At 52.3% G+C, this 26769-nt stretch overlaps 9 protein-coding genes across 9 annotated transcripts; 5 read left to right on the top strand and 4 right to left on the bottom strand.

Annotated features, from left to right (window-relative positions):
* The first annotated feature begins 3430 nt into the window (after positions 1-3430).
* BJY04DRAFT_199914 (uncharacterized protein) lies at positions 3431-5934 on the top strand. Its single transcript, XM_073712848.1, has 6 exons — positions 3431-3666; positions 3721-4402; positions 4462-4576; positions 4644-4701; positions 4749-5215; positions 5268-5934. The coding sequence occupies exons 1-6, from the start codon at positions 3508-3510 to the stop codon at positions 5677-5679; spliced, it is 1893 nt and encodes a 630-aa protein (XP_073566227.1). The 5' UTR covers positions 3431-3507; the 3' UTR covers positions 5680-5934.
* A 222-nt stretch (positions 5935-6156) lies between these two features.
* On the bottom strand, positions 6157-7041 carry BJY04DRAFT_199911 (Zn(II)2Cys6 transcription factor domain-containing protein). The gene is made up of 2 exons (XM_073712847.1): positions 6850-7041; positions 6157-6801 (listed from the first exon to the last, which is right to left on the bottom strand). The coding sequence occupies exons 1-2, from the start codon at positions 6982-6984 to the stop codon at positions 6355-6357; spliced, it is 582 nt and encodes a 193-aa protein (XP_073566226.1). The 5' UTR covers positions 6985-7041; the 3' UTR covers positions 6157-6354.
* Positions 7042-8038: 997 nt separating this feature from the next.
* Positions 8039-9413, bottom strand: BJY04DRAFT_231590 (NADH-dependent flavin oxidoreductase; the record flags this gene model as incomplete). The annotated part of the gene is made up of 4 exons (XM_073719571.1): positions 8039-8398; positions 8479-8982; positions 9025-9123; positions 9240-9413. 4 exons carry the CDS (start codon positions 9411-9413, stop codon positions 8084-8086), a joined length of 1092 nt encoding a protein of 363 aa, XP_073566225.1. The 3' UTR covers positions 8039-8083.
* A 1249-nt stretch (positions 9414-10662) lies between these two features.
* BJY04DRAFT_231588 (putative FAD-dependent oxygenase) lies at positions 10663-12515 on the top strand (the record flags this gene model as incomplete). Its single annotated transcript, XM_073719570.1, has 3 exons — positions 10663-10717; positions 11015-11217; positions 11268-12515. The coding sequence occupies 3 exons, from the start codon at positions 10663-10665 to the stop codon at positions 12513-12515; spliced, it is 1506 nt and encodes a 501-aa protein (XP_073566224.1).
* A 258-nt stretch (positions 12516-12773) lies between these two features.
* BJY04DRAFT_231586 (acyl-CoA thioesterase) lies at positions 12774-13792 on the bottom strand (the record flags this gene model as incomplete). Its single annotated transcript, XM_073719569.1, has 1 exon — positions 12774-13792. Exon 1 carries the CDS (start codon positions 13764-13766, stop codon positions 12774-12776), a length of 993 nt encoding a protein of 330 aa, XP_073566223.1. The 5' UTR covers positions 13767-13792.
* A 103-nt stretch (positions 13793-13895) lies between these two features.
* BJY04DRAFT_223043 (FG-GAP repeat domain-containing protein) lies at positions 13896-14816 on the bottom strand (the record flags this gene model as incomplete). Its single annotated transcript, XM_073717580.1, has 1 exon — positions 13896-14816. One exon carries the CDS (start codon positions 14814-14816, stop codon positions 13896-13898), a length of 921 nt encoding a protein of 306 aa, XP_073566222.1.
* Positions 14817-15524: 708 nt separating this feature from the next.
* BJY04DRAFT_223042 (uncharacterized protein) lies at positions 15525-20015 on the top strand (the record flags this gene model as incomplete). The annotated part of the gene is made up of 2 exons (XM_073717579.1): positions 15525-16878; positions 16930-20015. 2 exons carry the CDS (start codon positions 15525-15527, stop codon positions 20013-20015), a joined length of 4440 nt encoding a protein of 1479 aa, XP_073566221.1.
* An 819-nt stretch (positions 20016-20834) lies between these two features.
* Positions 20835-21976, top strand: BJY04DRAFT_199908 (uncharacterized protein). The gene has a single exon (XM_073712846.1). It carries the CDS (start codon positions 21217-21219, stop codon positions 21850-21852), a length of 636 nt encoding a protein of 211 aa, XP_073566220.1. The 5' UTR covers positions 20835-21216; the 3' UTR covers positions 21853-21976.
* Positions 21977-22195: 219 nt separating this feature from the next.
* BJY04DRAFT_231585 (P-loop containing nucleoside triphosphate hydrolase protein) lies at positions 22196-26765 on the top strand (the record flags this gene model as incomplete). Its single annotated transcript, XM_073719568.1, has 6 exons — positions 22196-22369; positions 22429-23568; positions 23631-23748; positions 23826-25442; positions 25501-26297; positions 26355-26765. 6 exons carry the CDS (start codon positions 22196-22198, stop codon positions 26763-26765), a joined length of 4257 nt encoding a protein of 1418 aa, XP_073566219.1.
* Between the last annotated feature and the right edge of the window lie 4 nt (positions 26766-26769).

The raw sequence follows: 26769 nt of genomic DNA, 5'->3' as shown, positions 1-26769 counted from the left end.
CTTTTGTGATATCCCCAGTGTTCAATCTGAGTCGGTATTGTCGAGCAAAGTAACAGGGGAATCGACTGCCTCTGCCAGAGACCTCGCTTGCGTCGGCATCCAGACTCTGGTAGCGACACGGGCCCAAAGTCCGATCGGGCCAGTCTTGGGACTCTTATGCTTGGGAAAACCGTTCTTGGTTCAATTCCTCCGCCTTTTCAGAGTCATTCGGATAGTACAGAGCAACCCACAGACCCGAAAGGTTATGCATAGCCTTCTGGATAGCCTCTGCAGTGTCGTATTGCTGACCTTGTTGCTTCTGACGTCGTATAATCGTTCTTCTGACCGAGTTCGGATTCCTTGCATCCCCGTTTGCGAAACTCTTGTTGCCCCTGTTGTAGATCTCATAGGTGATGTTTCTCTGTCTAATTCCCTGCGTAAAATATCGTCCACATACTTCGTTAACTCTTCGTAGGCCTGGTGCTCAATCTTCTTGTAGTTAAGTACAAAACTCTCTATGACCTTGTATTCTTGCATGTTGCTCATTGAGCTGAAAGTGTAGTGGTGACAGAGCAGAGGAGTGTCTGGGGAAAAAGAGAGGAGGGCTTTAGAGTTGAACCCCATACTCTTCTAATTGATCCGAGCGCCACGAAAAAGCAAACCCATGTGGTGCAGGGCGAGGCTGAGCAACCTGCCCTGTGTGCTAAGAATCAGTTTTGTGGGCTGTGATGAGACAATGTCTACTTATTCTTGATCAGCTGTTGACCAAATAATGCAAAGTGACGTGATGCAGGGCGAGGCTGCCACTATACCCAGGTGTCCTACCGGGTCACAGGCTGTGATGACAGGGAACGTATTGGTGCCCGACCAAGGCTTTTGCTTTTTCCCTCCTCTTGGACAAAAAAAAGAAATCCCTTGTGGTGCAGGAACCATGTTGAAACCAAATATGGGATTTTGAAAACACGCCAGCACCCCCTTCAACCGCGCTGGTGATCTCTCAGCTCATCAAGCAGCAGAATTTCTGTCATCTACATTATCAGCGAGTTGTTGATCTTGGCCTGGTTGAGGATTTCCGCAACTGCAGCTGGAGCCTTGTGAGTCATGGAAATGTGCTTCGTGCTGTACGACGTCTTCCAGCGCTGTCTGATTGGCCACTGGCACTTGTGCGTTCTTGCTGTTCCATCTTCGTCAAGACGTTTTATCAATCGTCAATTGGTGAGTTTCAAGTACCGCGGACCACCTCGGCGGAACTGACAGAGCTCTCGTTGTTGACCCTACAACCCTGGAGCTTCCTGTACCGTCAGATACGCCCCCGTTTCGCCTTGCCGGATCTATCAAAGTCCCTCTGGAGATGATAGAAGGGATCCGGAAGCCTGTTCCTTATTTTATCTTTGAGTCCTCGCAGTCTCAAAGCAAAGGCCAGCAATCTTCCAGAACTTTCTTAGACATGCTGGTTGACTACTATTCAGTTGAACACCCTGTACCAGGGGTTTGCAACGGGGCTCTTCTTCATCTAGCCTATCATCCCCTCCGTGTGATAGTCGGTGGATGGATGCTGTACACTCAAGTCATGGCTCGATACTTGTCATACTATGAATTCCCCACCCGGAGCAGCGAATTAGTGTTGAACAATGAGAATGACGACGTGATCGACCTCACCTCACACAAGTGACGTCACCGACCTATTCACAAATCGATCAATACGGGCGATTACTCGAACGAACCATACCCAATGTGACGACACTCGCCCAGCTTCACGATTCCCGCCGGTCAGTCGCAGAGTCCGTCAATATAAGGCGGCTGACATACATTGCCTTTGTCGTATATGTCCACGCTCTTTAGTATGACTGACGACTTTGCCCCCGGAAAACCAAGGTTCTGGGTTTACTTTGCTGTCTCCGTGCCCTTTAGCTTTGATGGTTTCTGGTTGCTCGTTGTTAGCTAGCCTGCCAGCTGGAATGCTGCTACGAATGTCTTTATTTTTGTTCCGAGTCGTGGTATTAATAACTCATCAAGCAGAACAGATAATGCGGGTGGCAGGCTAGAGCTATAAATAGTGAGTCTTATAGTTTGCAGCCTTCTTCCAGAATCACATGGCCTTTATTCTGTTGGTGCTACGATCTACCTAATTTGTTATTACAGGTAAACTTTGAAGTTTCAGCACGTGTCGCTAGGCCCCCCTGACAGAATTGAACCCTAGAGGTTGATGACTATGGCTGATCTATGTTATGGGTAAGTCGTTGATTCCCCCCTTATCGAAGAAGGACATGCATGCAAACGACAATGCACAGGGATGGGCTAAAAACATCAATTGGCAAGCATCTGGTACCCTGAGAATGTTTTGGCAGCAAGATAACCTAATCGCTGTAGCATGTACATGAAGGTTGGCAGTTAGTACAAACTTCTCTTTCAGAGTCCATGGATTCTCTTGTTTGATTGTGCTGGAACTGCAGACCATTGTTAATACATCACTAGTAGTAAAATCCCTTTCGCGCGGACGCAAGGGCCCGCTGTATAATTCTAGAATAGATCCCCCATCTTCAAAGTCAAAACAGTCTTTCTTCGGCCGCCAAAGAAGATTTGTTTTGTCGCTCACTCCGAAAGCGCTTCAACTTTCGTCCCAAAATCGAGGAATTTTACTTCCACTGTCCTAGTATGATAATGTCAGTAAATCCCCCCAAGAGCTATCTCTTCACGGCACCTTGTGGGAGAGCCCAGTCCTTTAAGACCCGCGCTTGAGGAATCGACTGGTCAAGTCGCACAGGAGTTTGAGGTAGCTCATGTGCTAGCATCTGGACAGCTGGTCCCTTCTTATTGGCCTGACGAGGTGCATTGTGTGATGTAAGATTTCCGCTAGTTTCTGACAAGCGAATCAAGATATTCAATCAAAAGCAGGCTACTCCGGGTTAGGGAGCTACAAGATTAGCCACCAATGCAATTGGTTAGTGTGGAGGCAAGAAGGACTCCCAAGACCGGTATTCAAGGGATTGCATTCGGTGGCCGGATGATCCAGTACGAAGCAACAGGGAGGGGAAACAACGCTGAATCACAAAAACCGACATGGCTGAGCCTGTTCAAGAATTACGGAATATTCGTCCTTTGATTTTGTACGGCTGGAGTAGTGCTGTACACTTATGCTGCTTATTCTTGCCACATGGAGCCCGATAGCGCTGGTTTCTCTCTTCATGGGAGTTTTGACACGCCCTCCTCGAGATCGGATTGAGCTTGGTTTCAAAGTCGTGCATGAATCTCTACTTCGCAACTGTCACCGACCGGAAGCCCAATCATAGCATTAATGATATGATCTCTAACTGCAGACTGAGGTTTGATTCTCACGGCAATAGCGGGGTTTCCCTTGTGGCTTGATGCTATCTTGTCGTACGATAGCTAGTCTCCTATGAAGCGAAGATGCTTTAGAAAAACAATGGTCTTATATAATACCTCGGAGCTGCATCAAGCTACCAGCCACACGAGGACTTCTTGTTTATTCTCCTAAGCGAATATTGTTCGTTAAATTTCGCAGGTGCAATGCTGTCTGTTCCACATATCCTTCCGAAAGACCTAGCACCTGCAGCAGGGCCACCCCCACCAGGTGGCTCTGGTGGGGGTGGAGGGTCTCGCATACCAGTCGCCAAGCGCAGGAGAACCCGATTGGCATGCAATTCATGCCGAGAAAAGAGATCAAGAGTTGGTGACCGGCAGATTTCGAGTCATGAAAACCAAGCTAAGGTGGTGTCCTAGTGTGATGGAACCCGGCCGTCGTGTCTTGTGTGCATCAGCCGCGGCAGAACATGCATATATCCAGAATACGACGGGCGGCTGAGATCCGGCCTAACAACACGCATTCAGGAGCTGGATACAAAGATCAAGGAACTGGAGAGTACCATTTCGGAAATGCAACCTTCTAGCAGCCGTTCGCCAGCTGACCACCCTCGGTCCCCTCCAGTCGATCCGCTGGGTAAGCGTCCAGTTCGAGATGTCCGGAGCACCCTGACGACCACTGGTGGCCAGCGCTCGGGCGGAGAATCAAGAGAAAAGCATGCGTTACAACAATATGATACGGCCTTTGGCTGGATACCCACGGAGCAAATCACCGCCCAGGCAATATCTTCGTTCTTTGCATGTATTGGCACTATAATCTACGTTGACACCCGTGAAGCATTACAGGCACTGGTAGACAATGTGTACCATGATAATAATCCAGATGCTGAGAGCGTCTGTGAGCTGTGTGCTGTCGCCGCTGTTGGCTGCCAGTATGACGGAGTTGAGATCCTTGTCTCATGCAGGGACATCTTTTTCAGACGCGCATTACTTCTGCTTTGTGATAGCTTTGACAATGACTCGAGAAAAGGGATCAGAGCCATCATTTGCCTGGTAACCTGCCTGATTTTGACAAATCCCAAGAGCTCTCGAGCTCTGATAGGTACTTTCCACTTCGTCTTGATTTGCTATTCACAACCTTGACCTCGATATGTACTTTAGAAAGTGGCTTATCATCATGTCGACGGATCTTGCCTCCGACAACAACCGAGACGAACCAGAATAATGACGACCTGCAGCCAGGGAGGCTACTGCAGACCCTGATAACCCTCGATAGGTAAGCAACACCCCGGGATGTGACCCCCAGCGTCATGCCGCGGCAAACTGTATTGACACGCCGTTAGCTGGCTGAGCGTTAATCTCAAGACTTGGCCACTCCCGATGGTCGATCGTATTCAATCAGTCAGTTTTTGTTTGGCCATATACCCCGATTCAACTAATATCTCAAGCATCCAAACCCTGCTGCCTTCGAGGGCGAGGGTGTCATTAGAACCGGGGTTCTCAGTGCAGCGACGATTCAATTCCACTTTAATAAGATTGCAGTTCTCGCTGCCAATGTCCACTTAAGACTGGGGGATCCCCGTTTCTTGCGCTGGGAAGACATGGAGAACAGATCAGACATTCTAGATTCATGGCGCCGAGAGCTTCCAGATGCCCTCCAGTTGCAAGTCTTGCTCACCGAGGACAACGAAATAGAACCTACGAACAGGAGGTTTGTTTTGATGTTGCACATGATCTATCTGGAGGCTCAAGTAGTCTTTTATGGGCGGTTCATACATATAAAGCCTCTTAATGAGCTTCTAGAACTGGCGGGGCATGCTCGGGATAAATACTTAGCCTTTACCCAGCAGCTCGCTCACATCATCTCCGTGATCTACAAGGATGAGGGTGGTTTTATCCAGTCCTGGATTTCAATGTCAGTCACGACACTTCATACCCTATCGACCTGTTACGCTGACGTGCTACAGCCATGCATCCTTCCATGCATGCATAGCGCTGCTGATCAGCCAGTGCCAGTGCACGAACAGCTTTGACCACGGCGCTCGAATGACTACTAACCGAGGATACATTGAGTCCTGCCTTACTGTTCTGAAATATTGTAGCGAGGGTAATGCTGGCGCTGCGCGGTTCTTGTTTATACTCGTGCCATTTTACGAGGAAACGAAGGACCTGAATGACAGGACGATAGAATCAACCAGGCACCAAACAGCAGAGCCGATGCAGCTTCAAGTGATGCTTAATCATAAACACCCTTATCGAAGGGAACTTGAGGAGCTCCTTCGCCGGATTGTGCAGAGCGTGAGGGCGCTAAGTGGTGATGGTGAAGATTCAGGGGAGCAGGAGCGGATACCGGGCGCATTCGGTGGCCAAAGGAGATAAACTGGATTTCCACATGCAGTCGGTCAAAGCGTCTGGTACCTGTTCATTCGTCCTCTCCTTTTTAATACGTTGTGGAAGTGTTATTTTTGTTATTATCACTGGTTCGTCAGTTATATCTGGGTCCTGGTCCCGCTCTGGCTGGCACGGGGCAGGGCCCCCCGCCTACAGGACCCAGACAGTAACATGAATAAAAAGCATTTCTATGCCGTATGACCACATATTCCTCAGACACATCAATCCATATAATTTCCACACCTTCGGGCCAGATCAAAAGACCGGTAAATTGAGGGTTTCTCTTGCTGTTATCAATCCTTGACCTACAGTCGCCATACACATCTCACTTGGCATGCACCATGGCCCTATTTGTGAGCAGCAAGGTTACATTGAGCAATAATACATACGCGAATCCGCAAGAACAGGCTGTGTTTTGGAAGTCGGGGACGGAGTCTCTAGGAGTTGACCAATGATTCTGCGGGGATTTCAACTCCGGCTGTATAGTCGATATGATTGGCTGAAATGATCACTACTCTTCGACCATTACGGTGATTTTTAGTCTAGCTGATGAATTTGGGTCCTCACTAAGAGATCACTTAACTCCCGCCCAGGATGAGGCGTTACTGAATCGAGGGGTGATGTTTCTCTCATAACGGCTGATTAAAGCATACGCGGACCGTTTCAACCTCCATAGTGTGGATGATAGCTAGGTTCTTCGCCCGAATACCCCGCTAGAAAGTCACTATAACTCCAATCCATTCCTTGGCGAGGGTCCAAGTCCGCTGTGCGCCTCTGCATGCTTTCAGGCGATGACATGGGATCCGCAAGCCCTTGCTTCGCGGAGGGCTTCTGTCCCTGATCTTCGCATAGATGAGACCGGAGCGTGTCGAGCGAGGTGGTTCTTTGAATTAACCTCAGAAGATGGTCGACCTCCTCAATACTCGATTCTCGAATTATTCGGAGCATCCTATCGAGTAGCATTTTATCCAGCCTTAGCCGTGTGATTTCCTGCTCCAACAATTCAACCTTGCGTTTGACTCCAATCTTCCGCCGACCGTCGAGTTCTTCATCGCGAACGCAATTCGTACCTTGATGACGACAGGCATCACAGGGTATATCTCCGGTACACTGTAGGTTTTAATAGTTACTTCATAGTATCATGGGTTGAAAAGCTACCTTTGACCTCCGTTTCCGACACTGAATGCAAGCAGTAGACGCCTTTGTAGCGCGGGGATGCAGTGCACTTTCAGTAAAGTAAGCCTTCTGCCCGGGTGTAGGAGCAAGAGTTCTCTCATGCGGATTGGATGGCATATTAGGTGTAGAAGGAGGTGACTCGGAGACTTACAGCTGTGGAGCTTCAGACCGAGTTCTGAGTTTTATATCCATCAGTTCGAGACGCCATGGCAATGTACCAGCGATCATTGCGTCACAGAAAACTCGGCCTCGGTGAGATTGAACAGATGGAATGTTCGACATTACCGCTATGCCAATAGCTGGACCACTTCACAAACAACATTGAGCGGCGAATAGTGTGCTTGTACTGATATCCCAACAACGGTCCCTGCTCATAACCTCTGAAGAGGAGGCCAAGATTCCAACCAGTCACTGGTCTCGGCTTTCATAGCCGGAGTGGCACGCACTAGTGGTATGATCTGTGTGTGTTGGCGGACGGGGTCTCCGTAAAGTTACCGGTTGCGGACTCCGAACACGCTCATTCGCTTTGTTGTCGGAAGGTCTGACACGGCTGATAGTGACCCGTGCTCCTAATTCTTGCTGTCAGTTTTGCTATTGGTTGGTGATGTTGCTTTGCTATTGGGGTCTGCGAATGGTTACCGCGGTTATCAACAGCGAATATAGTGCCGAGGAGCTCGACTTCCTGATACTATAATAGCTCGCGGTGGCTTGTTGCGCATGTAGATTACATCACGAATTGTAGGTATTGTGCTATCATCCGTAGCTGGGGATTCGAAAAGCAAAACTTCGCTGGCCGGGCGTCCTTGCTAGACCCCCGGTATAGCTATTAGGGCAAACGGAGATTTCTTCTAAGACAATATCAAACCGTATTGTCGACTATGCTACACGCCCTGTTCTATCACCAGCCCATAGTACCTCCTGCTATCACCCGGAGCGATTAAAAAGTGCCAGTGTCTCTGTCTCCAGGCTCGATCTATATCATAACGTTCCGGGTGGAGTCCACAGCACATATTCGCAATAATGTCAGGTAGTGCTAGCAAGGGAACCGGTGAAAAGACATCATGTAGTCAGTTGCTTAAGCTGTCCGTGTCCGACTTAAGTCCCCAGTTGAGAGAAGAGGTCAGACTGGAATTATCTCACACTGTGTTGGTCTAGCATCTAACACTACATACCCACTCGCAGTCATTATACATCTCATAATCCGACAACGACAACGTCAGTAATAAAACGACGCCTTCATTGAATTCGGCAGAATAAACTCCGACGCATTCCTAAACCGCGTAAACCCCCACCGTATCTGACAAGCCATCGCGATCTCCACATCCAAGTCCCTCGCAAACCTCCACGCGAGCCCCGTATCCCGCTGGAAGCTGCGTCCCACCATGACAACATTCAGCCCCTCCTGCAGAACCTTCTCACCCAAGACCCCATTGTTGATCATTCCAACTGCCGCCACGTGAAGACGGTCCCCGACAGCCTTCTTGACTGCAGCAGCGAATGGGACCTGGAACGCCGGGCCGGCGGTGATTTTCTGCGAGTCGACCATGCCGCCGCTGCTAATATCGATCAAATCAATAGTGCCTTGGTCTGCTAAAGCTGCGCGAATCGGACTGTGTCTTCGCCTTTCCACCCTGGTCGGCTTGAGGGATCCCAGTCTGTTGCGGACACGCGCAGAAACACAGGCATCTCCGGACCGACAGTGTCACGGGTTAATTGAGCGATTCCCAGCGGCAACCGAATGCGGTTGTCGAAGCACGCTCCGTATTGATCGTCCCGGGCATTCGAAGCAGGGCTGAGGAACGAGGAAGGTAAATATCCATGTGCAGCATGGATCTCAATGAAATCCGCCCCCGCAGCCAAGGCACGCCGCGTAGCAGCTACCCAAGCACTCTTCAACTCCCGTATATCCTGCTCCGTCATAGCATGCGGCATAGTGCCATCGTCCCCAGCCAAGAACGGGATTGCGCTGGGTCCCTTGACGTTATCCACCCAGCCGCCTACTGCATTGGTAGCGATGCCACCGCCAACCCAGGGTGCAGTTGTTGAAGCCTTTCGTCCTGCGTGGGCGAGTTGGATCCCGATCTTCTGGCCTTGGCTATGGGCTAGCTCAATTACCTGCCTTATTGGGTTGATTTGGGAATCTTTTCATAATCCGACACAGCCGGGTGTGATTCGGCCTTCGGGAAGAACTGCGGTTGCTTCGATGAGCATCATGCCTGGGCCGCGTTGGGCAATGTTGCCGTAGTGTGCTAGGTGCTAGGTGCCAGGGCGTCATGTGGCCGTCTTCGGCGCTGTATTGGCACATTGGGGACAGCTGAGTTGGGGTGGTTAGCTGGGCTGTTGTAGGATGCATGGGTACGGAGTAAACAAACTGCAAGGCGATTATGGAATGTGAGACCTCGGATGGTGAGAGGTTGAAAGATCTTTGGTATGGCCTTTCCGCTTGTTTGGGGGTTTCGGGCTGTTCCTGCGACGGGGTGTTGAGCTGGTGTGTAGAAGGATACCCCTATTGCGGGCTTGATGGGGACGTCAGGCCAATTGGGCATGTTGTCTGCTATCTGGAGGGCTCTTAAATTGGAAACAGGAGGCTGTTGTGCTTGACTGTATCTGATTGCGCAGTCTGTGGCTGGCTTTATACTGTCTGTACTTTACGCTTTTCGAAGACTGAGCATATTAGCCCGTCCTAGAGGTGTGTAATTCTCGATAAGCTTGTGTATTGTGAGTGGTGTAATGCTGACTTGGCCATCACTCCGGGGTTTGAACTTGTACTCGAAGGGCGTGGATGTGCTCCATTTTCGTGTAACAACAGAGAGAGTATAGCTACAGAGACAGCACCACCATCACCTCAAACCACATACTATGCTTTGATAAGGACTATATGAACCAACGTAGAGATTTATATAGCGTATCTTAGCCCAAGCTACTTTATGTGGGACTTACATCTAACAGCATGGAATGCTGCATGGTAGTTCTAGAGGATAAGACGCATAGCATGGGATAGACTACTATTATTGCCGGTGCTCGGATAGGGAGCACCTAGCAGCAGTGAACAATACCCGGTAACGCAGCTGTCCACAGTATATCCGTCATCTTCCGAGAACGACTAAGGGCTTCGCTGTAGAAAGGACCAAGACGCAACACCTGACCCCCAAGCAGGGTTGAAGACATCGGAGAGGCCTGCTGAGACGACAAACCCGCTGTTCCTACACACTCAACCTGAAGATCCCGCGAGCTTGGCATGTGTCACCTCTTTAGCATGGTGCGCAGATTATCGGCCGTACTATCCGAGAGCAGGCATAGGGTCGTCTTCACCCGGCACTGAAGCAGCCAGGAGATCTATTCGGGATGCTTCATGACACAGCCCTTGTTGAATGGAGAGTAGAAGTGAGCTGCAGACCCGGATCTGGTCATTCAACCGATACCTATACGGCACGGGCTTCTCAGTCTGCCGGGTCTCCCGGCGACTGCCTTATTCTCTGTTTTACCTCTCAATTCTTCTACTCCTACTCTTCCCACACGCTGGACGCAATGAGGTTCTCTGCCAAAGGCATCCTAGTGTTCCTCCCTAGCCTTCTTCTACTAGAAATACTTCAAAGAAGCTTTCAGGGACCAACCCAAGGGGAAGGGGGACGGGTAGTTTCTACTCAGCATCATTCTCGGACTGGGCCAGTGGCCCATAAAAACCACTTCTGAGGACCTATGGAAGATAAGGCGTAACTTACTCATATTAGTCCACTAGGGCCTCGAGAAATCACCCAAGCAGGGTGCGGTATCGCGCTGTGCTGATATTTAACAATGGTCAACGCCGGATTTAGGGCCCGCTCCTCGACCATGACTCCAGTTATTCTTCGTGGAGCCCGATTCTTAGGGTTTGAAACCATTTCCACGTAGGATAAGAAAGGCTCTACCTCTCTCGACATTAATAAAGAGCCCCCCCAATCCCCTGATGGGAACAACAATGTTACACAGACAGGCTGCAGCTGCAAAGATTCGGAGCCGGCAACAAATCCCTCTCACTGCCGCGTCATTCTCACCTGTCATCCCCTCTTCACCTTTCAAGCCTGAACGATAATGCTTTTGTTTCAATCAAACGTTATCATGGTAATGAGCTCGTTAGCGACAACCTCATATTGTTCGACCATTTCAGTCTTCCCTCACTGGACCCGTGGGTTCTGCCCGCGAGATGACCCTGAGCTCCAACTGTTCGGAGAAGTGCTTTCCGACACGGCGGAGATCTATTTTCCTGGATCCAGCGAGTTTGACGCTGCGACTAACAGATGGTCTGTCCTTCAAACCCCCACGGTGAACATCGTTGTCGTTCCAGGAACAGAAGGCGATGTCGCTGAGACAGTCAGTGCGCATCATCCCAGAAGAAAGCACACAACCTGATTGCGCAATAGGTGAAGTACGCGAACAAGAAGAACCTACCCTTTCTGGTGTATAATGGTGCGCACGGGGCAATCACCACCTTGGGTCAGATGGACCACGGCATCGAGATCCTGCTCAGCAAGCTGAACACCGTTGACATCCATGATGATGGAAAGACAGCGACGATCGGTGGCGGCATACTATCCAAGAAACTGATAGACACTCTCTGGGCAGCCGGAAAACACACGGTCACCGGCGCCTGTGAGTGTGTGAGCTATCTTGGACCTGCTCTCGGAGGGGGTCACGGTTGGCTTCAGGGCCACTATGGTTTGATTTCCGATCAGTTTGTATCAGCCAGGATTGCCCTTGCCGATGGCAGTGTGCAAACAATCGACCCGGACGCCGACCTCTGGTGGGCGATTGGCGGTGCCGGCCACAACTTTGGTATCGTTACCTCTGTCACCACCAAGATCTACGATATCGAGCACCGCGACTGGGCTATTGAAACTATGATATTCAGTGGCGAAAAGGTGGAGGCTGTGTATGAAGCAGCTAACAAGTATCTGCTCAGAAATGGGACCCAGTCTCCGGACCTCATCCACTGGTCCTACTGGCTCAACATGCCGGTTGTTGACCCTCTGAACCCCGTTATCCTCTTCTACATCATCCAGCAAGGAGTCACCGCCGCTGACTCCGCTTATACCAAAATATTTCACGAAATCGGCCCACTGTCCATCGAGCCAAAGGCCGGTACCTACCTCGATCTTGCAGGGTGGACTGGCATCGCCAACGACTCCCCACCATGCCAAAAAGCCGGGCTGAACAATCCGCGGTTTCCAATATATCTACACGAGTATAACCCTCTGGCACTGAGAACCGCATACAACATCTACGCGGCCGCCATCGGCGGGTCCTCCCCATTCAATGCCTCCCTGTTCATCTTGGAAGGCTACCCCACGCAAGGCGTCCAGTCTAAAGACTGCCGATCAACTGCGTTTGCCTTTCGCGACAGAGCCCTCCTTGTTGCGGCCCTGATTAGCTATGCGCCTGCTGGAGCGGAACGGGACGTGGAGGCAAGGAATCTGGGGAATGAGCTCCGTCAGATTCTCCATGAAGTTAGCGGGCTGGAGCAGCTGGGCGCGTATGTGAATTATGCTTATGGTGATGAGACGCCGAGTCAGTGGTATGGGAGTGAGGAGTGGAGGCTGCAAAGGCTGCAGGAGCTAAAGGGCAGGTATGATCCAGATGGGAAATTTAGTTTCTATGCTCCTGTTGTGTAGGCTTGGTGTACTGTTGGTGGGCAGGATGGGAGGGGATGTTTTTGATGTCCGTGGTACTCTTCGAATGGCTGAATGCCTTTGATTGTGTTCCATCAGACACTTTTATATCTTGTATTCTCTTTTCTCATTCAATTCTGGTAGACAACATGGACGATGGTGCTGGTTATATATCATCGGATGAACACTCGTTCCACACCACACATGGACTGAAACGGGATATCTGCGACCAAGATGATTCTATGTCTATCATATAAACTTCTAGACTAACTTCGCCTTCGGCTGACGAAACAGCGCGTCCTGGATGGTGGTGACCACCAACTCCCCCGAGGGACTCCAGATGCGGCTATCAATGACCCCCCTCCCCTCTCCCCCACGACTACTCGACATCTCCTGAACAAACCACGACTTCTCACTCAAAACCATCTCCTCGGGACTAACATGGAAGATAATCTTATGGCTCAGACTCCCGGAGATCCCCAAGTCACTCGTCCCAAAAGCATGCAGCAGGACGCTCAGCCCCGCCCGGTCGGAGACGTATGCATGAAGCCCTGCCATTAGATTTGGATCCAGGTCTAACTGTTCCGACGCACGATACACATGCAGGCGTCTGTGGGCGGTTCCTGGGTTTTGGGCAGTGTACGCCTGCAAATCGGGCGTGCGGATGTCGATGCTGGGGAAGTCGGCGAGCTTGATTGAAGCGGCCCCGTTGGGTCCGTTGAAGTAGACGTGCTGCGGGTGTGAATTGGGGTCTTTCTGTAGGATATCGCCGTATTTCTTGCCGTTGAAGTGCAGCCAGTACCCTGGCCCAGTCTCTCTTTGCTTGAAGGAGCAGGTGAGCGCGAATGCGACCGGACCGAGTTCCTTGTCGCCGTCTGATTTCGGGAACGGGCACTCATCTGAGGGTGTTGTTGGCTGGCGGGCGATCACCTCGCGGAGAGCGAAGGAACGTGTGAGTGATAGTGTTTTGACTTCGTAGATGAATGGTCGGTTCGCGTAGCCGGCTACCGTCCAGTAGCCGTTCGCTTCGTGGATGCGGAGGCCCGAATCGCGGATGCCCAGGCTCGCGGCCCAGATGGCTTGTGCGAATGCGTGGCCTCCGTAGGAGCGACTGGTGCTTAGAGGCTGGCCGGGGGCGTAGTCGTATGAGAGGGCGGGGAAGGTGCTCATGTATCGCTCGTCGGCAGCTGGGAGTTTCTCTAGGTGCAGCGCCTGAACGAAGCTCGGCGGCTCCAGCGGGGCAATTGCTGGCATTGCAGGCGTCTTTCAAGAAGTCAAACAGTCTGACAGAGAAAGAGGTTGGATTGAATAGTTATTTAAAGGGGCTCAGAGCGGGGGAGCTAACTAAGGGCCGACTTGCCGAGGTCCGTGATAGTGATTGATCTAGTTGTCTCCTCCCCATCCCAGATGCACTTCCACACTGCCCGCTGTATCTTGAGTTTTGATATATACAAGGTCTAGCAGTCCATCTTTGTCCCAGTCAATCAGCTGCCACACTCCACTGTTCTCCGTCGAGTACGCGGACGCCACGCTCTGCACAATGCTCTGATACTCCGACGCCCCGGAAGCGATGTTGATCTCCACATACCCGGACGAGGTGTTGATGTTTTGGATGTAGACCAAGTCCGCAGTCCCGTCGTTGTCGAAATTTGCCATCTGCCACCGGCCGTCGTTGGCAATGTCAAAGACCGTTTCAATGCTCTTGGTCACGCTCTTGAAATCGGACGCACCGGATGCAATGTGTACCTCCACTTTGTTAGAGGCCGTGTCGCTGTTTTGGATGTAGACTAGATCGAGCTTGCCGTCGCCATCGACGTCGAAGAGCTGCCAGTACCCGTTGACCTGGCTGTCAAGGACGCTCTCGGTCTGCAGGATGACGGTCTCGAACGAGGAGGAACCTGAAGCGATACTGATCTCGACCTTGCCTGACGCGGTGTCGCGGTTCTTGATGTAGATGAGATCAAGTGTTCCATCCCCGTCGTAGTCGACCAGGTCCCAGACTCCATAGTTCTCCGCGGGTAACCCGGTGTTGGTCTTCTGATCAGTTAAACGTTGGTATCCGTAGTCGGCAACCTGTACCTTCGCGCTTCCAGTACCGGTGTTGCTGGTTTGGATGGACACTAGGCCTGCGTGCGAGGTCCAATCGTTGCTCGGGTAATGCGCCATCAGCCAAGTGCCATAGTCGGCGGGTGCTGGGAAGTAGGAGCCGGTTTCGTGAACCCGACCTTGGTATGGAGTAGCCGATGCCGGGTTTAGATGGATGGCCAATTGGCCGACAGTGAAAAGGAGAGTCAAACTGCGCATGTTCAAAGGAAGGAATGACTTGAGGTTGTCAAGTGGGTAGTATGAGATGAGAGAACGAGAGACGAGCACAGATTGCGAGGGGACAAAAGGGTAAAAGTAACGAGATGTGCTGAAGCTACTCAGTATTTCGCTCGGAGACTGCTGTTGAGAGTCATGTTGATCGGCTGTATTGACCGATTCTACAATGTCCCTGAGCGTGGCGTCAATAGTGCCATCTATTCAGCTCAACCACAGTACGGCGGGAGATAATTCGGCACCTAACAATCGGCTAAGATCTCTTCTTTTTGCAGCGAATGGAGCCCTGACAGCGCCTGCACCCAAACACATACTAACTCGCACTCAACATGACTCGCCGGATCTAAATAACGAGATCAGCTGTTCGTGACAGATCAGTCTTCAGCTGGCGAGAACGTGCCATTCTGCGGTCCATCGCCCATGTCAGATCAAGAGTCTCCACGTGGAGGCGCTCGGGGTCGCCGTCACAGCTCCGGCTCTGACTCGGGTGTGCTTCAATCAGGGCAAGCTTGACTACTCACAAGTACGCATCCCACGAGTTGGCCGTTTAATTAGAACCTCATCTCCGCTCCAGAGTAGTCGCCTGTCAGGGACACTCCAGCTTCACTCACTTTGTTTCTCCTTTCCTGTTGAGAGAGGCCTTCCTCTCGTTACACTCATTTGCCTCTAGTCGCTCTTTAGCAATTGCCCACCATGCGGGCCTTTCACTCCGTTTCCAGCAGCCTACTTTTGCTAGGAGGCCTCATCGCTACTGCAGCAGCAGCTCTAACTGATGATGTTGCTGCGCCAAGTTCGAAGAAGACGGTCACCATTATGGTGACTAACTATCATACAGTCTGCCCATGCACCGTCGCTGCATTGTCGACTGCTATTGATGTGCTTCCCACGCTTCCAACCTCTAGCCCAGAGTATACGGCCTCTACGGTTTATACCACCCAAGTCCAAACCATCACTGCATGCCCCCCATCAGTCCACGATTGCCCCGCCTCCCAACAGACTACCTATGTGACCACCAAGACCGTCGTCGACAGTATTACTATGTGTCCAGTTAGCCTCACTACTGGCCAGCCCACTTCCGAGACTGCCCCTACCGCAACGGAAGGCTACACCACATCGACCGTCTACACGACCAAAGTCAACACGGTGACAGCTTGCCCATCGTCTGTCAGAAGCTGTCCAGCCTCCGAGCAGACAACCTACACGACAACCGAGACAATCATTGACTATACTACAGTATGCCCCATCACTACTACTGACACTGCCTCATATACCTTGTCTACCCCTCTCCCCGGATCAGCATCCGACACAACGTCCGCCACTGGATCTTTGCCTGCGCCTGGTTCCAGTTCTGGATCTGGATCCGTCCCTACGTCTACGTCTGTATCTAAATCTACATCTGGATCTGGGTCTGGGTCTGAGCCTACCTCAAGCTCGGGGTCTACTAGTGAACCTGAGTCTGGTTCCACTTCCACATCTGCATCTGCTTCTTCGCCTGGATCCGGATCCTCATCTACAACTAGCCATGGAGGCGCTCTACCCACCGCGCCCGGAAGCTCGTCTTCCACGGCGGCTATCTCAACTCCCGCTATCTCACCATCAGGCACTCCGTCCCCTACAGCTACTCCGACTCCCACCCCAACTCCAAGCCCCTCCTCTTCAAGTGAGCCGCTGGCGATGTATGTGGTCCCAGTGCAGGGTCTTCGGAAGCGTCAAACGTACAACACCCCGGCTCTGATTGGCTCTGGAGCAGTTTCAGCATCATGCGCCGACGCGGATTCTTTCTACGTCCACGCGGGCCATCTGTTTGGCGCGGGCCTTCCAGTTGCAGCGGAGAAGAATGTTGCCAATGCTACCATTATTGGTTCGAGTCGCCCTGGGGCGATACGTGGAACCTTCTCGGTGAGGGACAATGTTCTCTCTTGGGCCAACCCTGCTTTCGAAGAGAATGAGGCTCAGTTCTGTGTGGCTGGCCGAAAGGTGATTGCCGTCTTTGACGGCAAGCTGCCCTCTGGTTGTACGGAAGTCCTTATAATGGCAGTCAAGTACTGTAAGTATCCCTCCTCCTCGAGTAACTTTTGTGTACTAACATAACATCCAGCTGAGATCTGTGGAGGCGGAGGCCCATCAACTTCGTTTCAACCGATCCCCTCGCCCACATCAACCCCGACAGGCATCCCAACCTGCTCAGCCGGCTCGGATCCCCAGCTCGAAAAGACAGTTCTTCCAGTCCAGGATCCTAACCTTCATCGGAGCTCTATCCTCAACCTGGTCCCGTCGAAGTATGCCACGCTCTACTACGCAGAACAGTCCGGCTCCACCGTTCTTGAGGTCGGTTATTACATGACGTACCCGCAGGTGACGCTCGAAAACTCCGACCTGATTGAGACAGTGGCCTGTGCCGGCCGCAGTCTAACCTTGACCTTGAAGACCAAGGCTGCCTTCAACGTGGTTACTCAATGGCCAAAGTCGGAGCTAATCCTCGTCACCAACTCCAATACCTGCAATCGCTCCTCGCAGCGCGGGGTGTATGTGGTCCAAGGCTACCTCAGTAAAGAGGACAGCCTTACTGTCACCTTCTCTGTTGTCGCCACCAAATGGGCTGATGTTTCTGATACCATGGAGGTCAGCTATAGTGTCGGAACCACGAATACCACCACTCCTGCCTCTCAGACCACGTCTTGCTCAGAACCATTCCCATCACCCACCAGCACCGATGGATCCGTATCCTACGCGGACCTGACGCCCGAGCAAAAGGACGCTGTTGCCTTCTTGACCCAGAACACCACGTACAATGATGACGGCAGCATCGGGAAGACTTTGACCCCTGTCACGGCGAACGACACCGTTGTGTCCTTGAACCCCGGTTCGTCCAACTCAACCGAGCAGGCCGCGCTGGAAGACGCTCTTCAATCCGCAGGCTTACCCTCAGCGGACGACATGTGGAAGAAGACGGCCAGCGACCTTGCCGGACACTGCGCCAATGGAGCGTGGGTTCCGCCTACCACCGTGTACACCAAACGTGCCCTCTCCCACTCACCTGCAACCGGACAAAGCATGATTGCTCGATCGCCCAAACCCCGTGGAATTCTCCTCAGACGTGACGGAGACGTCGATGACAAGTCCTGGTGGGACTACCTTTGGGACTTTGGCTGTAATGACATCGTCGGTGCCATCATTGGCGCCTTCAGCGACGATGCCGGAAACATGATCGAGCTGATCTGCAAGCTGAAGGAACTGTACGACACTGTTGAAGAGGCATACGAGAACCGCGACGCGATCAAGTGTGTTCTTAGCGAGTGCTACATCGAAGAGGTTATTGCCACCTACTGGGACTACACCTACGCGTGGAAGGTCGAAGCCAGTATTCCTGCTCAGGACCTGGTGACTTCTTCCCGGGGAACGATCAGCTGTGTCGATTGCTCGCTCACCGTCTCGGAGATCCAGTTTGTTGGTAGGGTCAGGATTACTACTAAGACGGGAGCGGTCGAGAGCGCTTATATGACTCCCACGATGAGTTGGACTGGTAACCTGGTTATGGCTCTCAAGGCGAGCAGTGCTTGGTCTGGTCAGTGGCAGTATGCTTTTGAGCCTCTGGAGTTTGAGACTCCTGTCAACGTGCCGGGTGAATTCACTATTACGCCTTCTATTACGTACAGTCTGGGCGTGCAGTGGTCAACAACGGATGAGGTTGACTTTACTGGTGGTGCTAAAGTCAGCGTTGACAAGGGGAGTCTCTATCTGGATTTCATGGAGAACAGCGCCACTCAAGCGGCGAACTGGTCACCGCAGGTCGAGTACACTTATCCAGTTTTTACATCTGCAGCGACTGTCTCGTTCATCCCGATCATGCGGTCTTCTGTGTCCATTGCAGTGGAGATTCGGGATTCCGGCTACGGCAAGCAGCCCATCTACCTCAACTCTGCGACTGCAATTGGCTTTGATGCCGCTCTCATGCTCGAAGATGGTGGAGACTGTCCCGCCGGCCAGCTGATGATGACCTCTTACTCAGATGTCACCAGCAACGTGCAGTACACCGGCAGTGACCCGATCGTGCTCTCGGATTCTGGCGACGTCGCTGGCGAAACGAAGTGCTTTGCCGTTCCGAACAACGTGCCAACCGTTAACGAGGTAAACTCTCTCCGCAGTGTGGGTGGTGAGTTCTGCACGGCATACCTGGACTACAGCCCTCCCACCAGCGTCAAATACGCAGTCACCACTGCCACTGGACCCAGTACAATCCACACTACCCTCCCCAGGACCATATACTATACTTCAACGGCCTACGAGTTCCCGACTGCGACGACTGTTTTCGTGCAGACAACTACCGTCGACCCAACCGTCTATGTCACCGCAACCGGGTCGCAGTCTCTCGGCGACGCACAGATGAAGAAGCGCGCAATCCAGACGGCCGCCCCCTCTCCCAGAGTCACCAGCTCCCCAACGCTTGGTCTAGCAGGGCGCGCAATCAATGAACCAGCCATGGTCTCAGACTGGGAAGACGACAAAATCTCCATGGCCTGCTCCCAGATCGCAACTGGGACATTGACCACCACATTCTACACCTCCACAGCAACAACGTACTCCGGCGTCGTCACCAGCACCGTATACAGCACCGTCAACGCCCTCGGCGACATGGTCACCCAGACCTTTGAGCGCGTCGTCGTTTCCTACACTGCCACAACCGTCACTGCTGACGCCCCCACCGCAACAGCAACGACTGCGACCACCTGCCCGCTCCAAACCCAGGTCTCGTGCTTCACCATCACCGGCCATGGGCCGGAGCACATTGATGGTAAACAGCTGCATCTTTCGCCTGAAACCGACTCCCTCGTCTGGGGCGGTTGGGGTGCCGGGTACGAACCGGGTATCTTCTACCTCACGTGCGCCGGTGAACTTGTTTCCCTGCCGTCGATGAAATCTCTCTCTGCTCCGTCTGGAATGTGGGTTGAGTTCGGTGAAGACGCCAGCGATGGCTCGAATGTGAAGTGTACGAAGGATACCGGTGCAAGCACGCTTTCGTGTGGTGCGGGCTGGTATGCTATCCCGCCTGTTGCGGTTAGTGTTAATGACTATCGTGCTTTCAGTGGGTATTGGCAGCCTGTTTGGAGTGCTGGTAGCAATGAGTATGGGCTTGAGGGCGTTGCGTTGAGCTATGAGGGGGTTGAGTGTCCTTGTGGGTATTAGAAGGATTTAGATTATGTATTGTATAGCTTCATTGACAGAAGTCTCTTCTTAATATACTTGTTCTTCAAGACACAATTGGGACCGGGAGGCATGATCACGGACTATCCTTCTGAGCCCCCCTCCCTCGAGATATGAAAGTTAGAGTTGACTCTTTATAGAGGGACCTGTAGCGATGATTCAAGGTGATGTCTGATTCTCAGACTATGTAGACAGACAGGAGGCAATGTGAAAACAAATAATCAGTGATCGGCCATGTCTGAAATAGGAGGGAGCTTTCATTTGGCGAACACTGATTCGATCTGCACCAATCGGGTCCAGCGAACTGGACACCATGGGTGCAGGCAGGGGTATAATATATCCTGATATACACACTACCAGACAAGGTAGCGACTGTTGTCTAAAGAATATGAATGCCCCGCACCTGGCATGCCCCCCGCTGACAATCCTGATAGAAGATCACTCACACCCACTGATCCTCAGACAATCACTCTTGATAGTATCTCCAACCGCCCATAGAAGACCAAGCATGGATGTACGGGTTCCCCTTCTGCTATAACCTCGTTAGTGTCCCCAATTTTTTTTTTCGAAAAAAAAAAGCTGGGGGCCAGGGCAACGCGATGCTGACCTGAGGATGAAAATCAATAAGAGATAGTAGTATTTATCCTCCGTACCTGATGACTCATCCAGTACTTATGCACATAAACTTCCCTCCCTTCATCCTCCCCTAGGGTCCTGTCTCCAGCAGCTTCCACACTCTTCTTGAGTCAAGGACATGGACCCACCCCTCATTCCACTTTTCAGAAAGGATGGTGTTGGGTCTGGAAACAGATCCATTGTCCACAAAGTCACTCCGGCCATCGTGGTGAAGAGAGTGTGCAAGCGACCGTGGGATGACGATCTGAATGACGAAGAGAAGCAAAAGCATGCCTTCCACCGCGAAATTAGATTCTACAACCGTCTCAACACCCGGTCGGACCGGAGTCCCCATATCATTGCCTGCTTTCTCGAAGCATCGGGCTACCTCTTCCTCGGATACTGTGAGCTCAATCGTCTCGATCTTCGCTACGGTGAGCGTTAGGACCGTGAGACAAAACCAAATGGGGTTTCCGGGCGTTTGATACGCATCAAGAGTTATGAAGAAGTCGGCCTGGTTGCTCGATGGACGGTGCAAGTTACTTCGGCGCTTGAGTATCTGGAAAAGATGGGCTATTGCCATAATGACTTGGCGCCTCGCAACTGTCTCCTCGATCGCAACCTGAACCTCAGACTGTGTGATTTCGACCTAGCGGACACCGTGGGCCAACTCCTTGAGGGCACCCGGGCCCCATGGGCGCGACACCTAGTGGCTGGTCCCTTGAAGGGCACCTATGGGCTATGCGGTACCAAGACCGAGCTATTCGCCCTCGGTACACTTGTCTACTATATGGTATATGGCTGTGAGTCATACGAAGAGGAGAACCTGGCCTGCGACAACCCGAGTGAGCTGCACCGTCGATTTGATCACTTTGGGCTTCCCGACCTGAATCGTCACAAGGTCTTGAACCTATTCGTTTCTTCCTGTTGGCACAATGTTTTTCCCACGATGGCTGGGGCGGTGTACTGGATTAAGCGCGAGACGAAAGACTTTGCGTTAGAAGCTGTCCCTGTGGTTGTTGACTATGCAAAGGAGAAGCGAAACTGTGAGAAGCTAATTCGACAGGGATTACTGGGGTCGGAGTTGGCTTTGGCCTTTCAGCCGGCGTGGAGAAGATGTCTACATTCCTTTGTTGGCAAGGCTTCGTCTTTGTGGTACAGTTTGGGAAATTTCGTATGGAGGCCTCGGTCTTTCAAGTTATAGTCCGCCCCTAGTGCTCTGCATTGTGTTTAAAACAAAAGGAGAGGCAGCTCCGGGGCCTCACTGCAAAGAGCTGTTCAGCGTGCAGCATAGACGTAGACTGGCAATGAAGCTGCTGTGACCCTTCGTTCATTGTGTGAGATGCTGGATGCGTTCGACCAAGGCTCCAGCGGGTTTCCAGATTCCCAAGGGGTTGCTTTAAGTTATATACCAGCATGGGCATCAAAGACTAACTACAAGACGTCATATTGCACCAGAATGCGCCGCATCACGCAAGCCGACTGTTATCTACTATAACTACCCTGCCCTTCCACATGTGCCGAGTCTGCCAGACATTAATCGAGCAATGCTTGCAGTTGTTTCTCGCACGGGTGCCTTCGACTTCACCTCGGCCTTTGAGGATGCTGTACTCCGCATCGTCCCTTCAGGCCTCTTTCTGGTCGTGGCTCTACAGCGCCTTGCGTGGCTGGCAAGACAACCGCCCAAAGTCGCCAAAAGCCACCGGCCACTTGTAAAGGTGGCACGTAACCCCAGCTGACTTGCCGTGTAGAGTGTCTCTGACGGGTTTAGTAACTCCAGGGAGTGATCGGCGTCTATACGGCCCTGCAGCTTGCAGTCCTGTTGTACTCTTCCCTGAATACATATCATCAGCTACGGACGGCGGCCGCCGTGCTCGCCTTTATCGATGGAGTCGTGCTGCTGTTTCTGTCCCACCTCGAGCACGCACGCTCGGTGCGACCGTCCACCATTATCAATGTATACTTACTTTTTACGCTGCTCTTGGACTGCGTCGTCGCCCGAACACTCTGGCTTGCCAACCGTGACTCTGTTATTTCAAGCCTCTTCACCTCAACTCTCGCCATCAAGCTGATTGTCTTGGTTTCGGAAGGGTGGGAGAAGCAACATATGCTCCTGTCCCAGTACCGCCATCTCTCACCAGAGTCAACCAGCGGTATTATAGCTAGGAGTGTCTTTTGGTGGCTGAATTCATTTATGCGAACTGGGTTCGCTCGGTCTCTTACTGACCATGATCTGCTTCCTGTCCATGACAGCCTCAACGCACGAGCTTTACTCCTAAAGGCGCAGACCTCTTTTACTGCATCGAATCCATCTAAACAGAATGCCTTGGCGTTCTCTACGCTGTGGGCCACCAAGTACATCTTCCTCGCCGGCGTGGCCCCCCGTCTTGCATTGGCAGCCTTCAGATACACGCTACCTTTCCTCCTTTTCAGGACGACCTCCTGGACAGCTGATCCGGCGCAGTCGAATGACATCGGCTGGGGACTAACAGGCGCTTGGCTACTGGTCTTCCTTGGACAGGCAATCTCAACCGGCTTCTATTATCAGATGACATATCGATTTGTCACTGCGCTTCGCGGCAGTCTCTGCGGTCTAATCTACACCAAGTCTTTGAATCTGAGCAGTACGGTTCTAGACGAGTCAATGGCGGTCTCGCTCATGTCCACCGACACTGACAGCATCTGTCAAAGCGCTGCTAAACTGCACGAGCTTTGGGCTTCGCCGATCGAGTCTGGAGTTGCCATCTTTCTTCTGCACAGGCAGCTCGGTCTTGCCGCTCTTGCACCGGTCGTTGTAGCAATTGTAGCCACTACTGGCACTCTGCATTTGGCTCGGTTCATCGGGCCGGCCAAGAAAAGATGGATGAAGGGTATCCAAACACGCGTAGATATAACGGCTGCCGTCCTCGGATCCATGAAGGTAGGTTTCCTCCAGCACCGCTTGAAGATACCGATTCTTGAACACTAATCCGTTGTCTGCAGGAGGTCAAAATGCTTGGCTTGTCAGATGTTGTCGCGAACATGATCCAGAACCTCCGCGTAAAAGAGCTCGATTTGTCCAAGCAGTACCGCATACTCCTGACCATACAAACCTTTATTGGTATGTAGCCCAGCGACCCCTATCGGCCCCTTGGTCCGTTTGAGCTGTGACAGCTGCTGACGCCTCTGGCCCCTCAGCCATGAATACCGCCACCGTCGCCCCTCTGGCCACATTTGCAACTTTCGTCATTATTTCCAAGACCACTGGCCAACCGTTGAACACAGAGTCTGCTTATACATCGCTCTCGCTAATATACCTCTTATCAAACCCCATGGTCATTATGTTTCGTACGATTCCTATGGTCAGCGCTGCCCTTGCGTGTTTTGCGCGTGTTCAGCAGTATCTGCTATCAAAAGGCTCTACTGATTTCAGACTGCCTCTGAGTGAACATAACCGGAGGGATGACCATAGAGACATCATTGTCGCAATATCAGGAGCCAGCTTTGGCTGGGCTCCTGGAAAACCGGAGACCCTCAGCAACATCACCGTCAACATCCGTAGGTCTTCTTTCACTTTCGTCATCGGACCCGTCGGTTCGGGTAAAACCACCCTCCTACGAGCACTTCTAGGAGAAGTCTCGCTCCGAGCGGGCTCTATCCATGCTGATCTTGACAACATTGCGCTTGTTGGTCAGGAAGCATGGATCCAGAACCTGACAATGCGGGAGAATATCCTAGGCAGTACCGACTATGACGCAGGCTGGTATGGCAAGGTTGTCTACGCATGCGGGCTGGAGCAGGATATAAACGGGCTTCCTAACGGGGATACAACACTCGCCGGCAGCGCAGGGGTTTCGTTGAGCGGCGGCCAAAGGCAGCGCCTCGCCCTGGCCCGAGCCGTCTACTCAAGAGAAACGACAGTTATTTTGGACGATGTCTTCGCAGGGCAGGATGCGGCGACTGAGGAGCACATCTTCCAGCATCTGTTTGCTGAGACAGGTCTCTTCCGACAGATGGGCGTCACTGTCATCTGCGCCACAAACGCTATTCACCGACTCGCCTATGCTGACCACGTGGTGGCTCTGGATATAAATGGCCATGTTGTGCAGCAAGGCTCATTTTCCCAACTCCAATCGGAGTCAAACTACCTGCATGGGCTCTCACTCCAACAGAATGGCAATGTCGGCGTGGTGGATGCAGAAAAAGCACCACTTCAGCTCCGCCAAGAGACTGTTCCCAAACAGCGATCCCAGAATGATGCTGGTCAGAGCAGCAACGACTCTGCATCACCTGGTCGGGTGCTGGGCGAGCTTGCCACGTATGCATATTACTTTGGCTCAGTCCCCATATGGCACACTGCTTTATTCGGCGCCCTCGTCATTCTGTACGCCGCAGGGGATCGGATGACAGGCCTCGTTCTCAGCTTCTGGACAGACACTGCTGAGAAATCTGGCCAGGCCACCAATGACTACTTTCTGGGCCTGTTTGGAATGCTCACTGGTCTTGCCGCTCTGGGTATCACAGGGGCTGCGTATTTTTTCCTGGTTGTGATGGTGCCCTTAAGCTCCAACACCCTTCACGCTCGTCTTCTGGATTCCGTCATGGAGGCCCCTGTGGCCTTTTTCTCTCGCACTGATGTTGGAGTCACCACCAATCGCTTCAGTCAGGACATGTCTGTCATTGATACCGAGCTCCCTCTTGCGCTGGTGGATTTCTGTATCAACTTCGCCCTCATTCTCATGTCGGTTATACTCATGTGCGTCTTCTCTGTGTACTTTGCAGCCATCCTTGTCCCCTTTGTTGCTTTCTGTTGGTGTGAGTATCTACTGCACTCCCGGCCAATAGGAATAAGGCACTGACAATAACCAAACAGTGCTGCAGAGATTCTACGTGCGGACCTCCCAGCAGGTTCGATTGCTAGACCTCGAAGCCAAATCGCCCCTCTTCACACAATTCCTTGACCTGCTCCAAGGGTTATCGACTGTGAGGGCGTTTGCGTGGGGCCCGCGCTTTACCGAGCGATATCTGGACCTTCTCGACGCCTCGCAGAGACCCTTCTACCTTCTCTTCTGTATCCAGCGCTGGTTAGCCCTTGTGCTCGATGTGATGACCGCAATTCTTGTAACCGTCATGATGGTCCTAGTCGTGAAGCTCCGGGAGCAGCTATCACCGCAGCTTGTCGGCCTGGCTTTCGTGCAAATCATGTCCTTTGGACAGTCCCTGGCTCACGTCATTCAGGACTGGACGCAGCTTGAGACGTCGTTTGGGGCGGTGGCTCGCGTCAAGACCTTTTTCACTGACACTGAATCTGAGAATCAACCCTCCGAGACAAGCGCCGTGCCCGAGGGCTGGCCGACGCACGGCCGCGTCACCATCGAGAACTTGGTCGCCTCGTACGATGCACCAGATGACGCTGACCCGATACTGCGCGGCGTGACCCTCGACATACCCGCAGGTGCCAAGGTCGCCATCTGTGGTCGCAGTGGGAGCGGCAAGAGCTCGCTTCTAGCCTGTATCTTGCGTCTGCTCGAAGTCCGCCCCGGCTCGCGAATTGCCATTGACGATGTCGACATAGCCACCTTACCACGACAGGCCGTGCGCGCTGCAGTCGCTGTAATACCGCAGCACCCGTTCTTCCTGAAGCATACAACCCTTCGCGACAACCTTACTGTCCTTCACCGGTCGCGAAACCGGATAGGGCATGAACATCAGGAGGCTCAACAACAGCAAGAAGAAAGCGACAGAAGGATCCTCCATGTCCTGCGGCGATTACAACTAGACGATCTCGTGACTCGACTCGGTGGTCTCGACAGCCCTCTAGACGCCGATCGGCTCTCCCAGGGCCAACGCCAGCTTCTGTGTATCGCCAGAGCAATGCTATCTGGTAAGCGCATCATTTTAATGGACGAGGCGAGTAGCAATATCGACGAACGGTCCGAGAGACTGATCAGGGAGGTCATGCGTGAGGAGTTTGCCAGCTGCACTGTTATCGCTATCGCGCATCGCCTTGGTGCTATAGTCGACTTTGATCGTGTTGCTGTCTTGCGTGCGGGGAGGGTTTTGGAATGGGATTCTCCCCGCGCGCTTTGGAGCCGGGATAGTGAGTTTAAGAGGCTTTGGGAGCTTAGGGCGAGTTAGGCTT

This window comes from Aspergillus karnatakaensis, assembly GCF_047715665.1.
Source record: "Aspergillus karnatakaensis strain CBS 102800 unplaced genomic scaffold BJY04scaffold_67, whole genome shotgun sequence".
In the NCBI taxonomy this organism is placed as follows: Eukaryota; Fungi; Ascomycota; class Eurotiomycetes; order Eurotiales; family Aspergillaceae; genus Aspergillus; species Aspergillus karnatakaensis.
The sequence above is the reverse complement of the archived record's forward strand: the minus strand, read 5'-3'. Positions and strand labels throughout refer to the sequence as shown.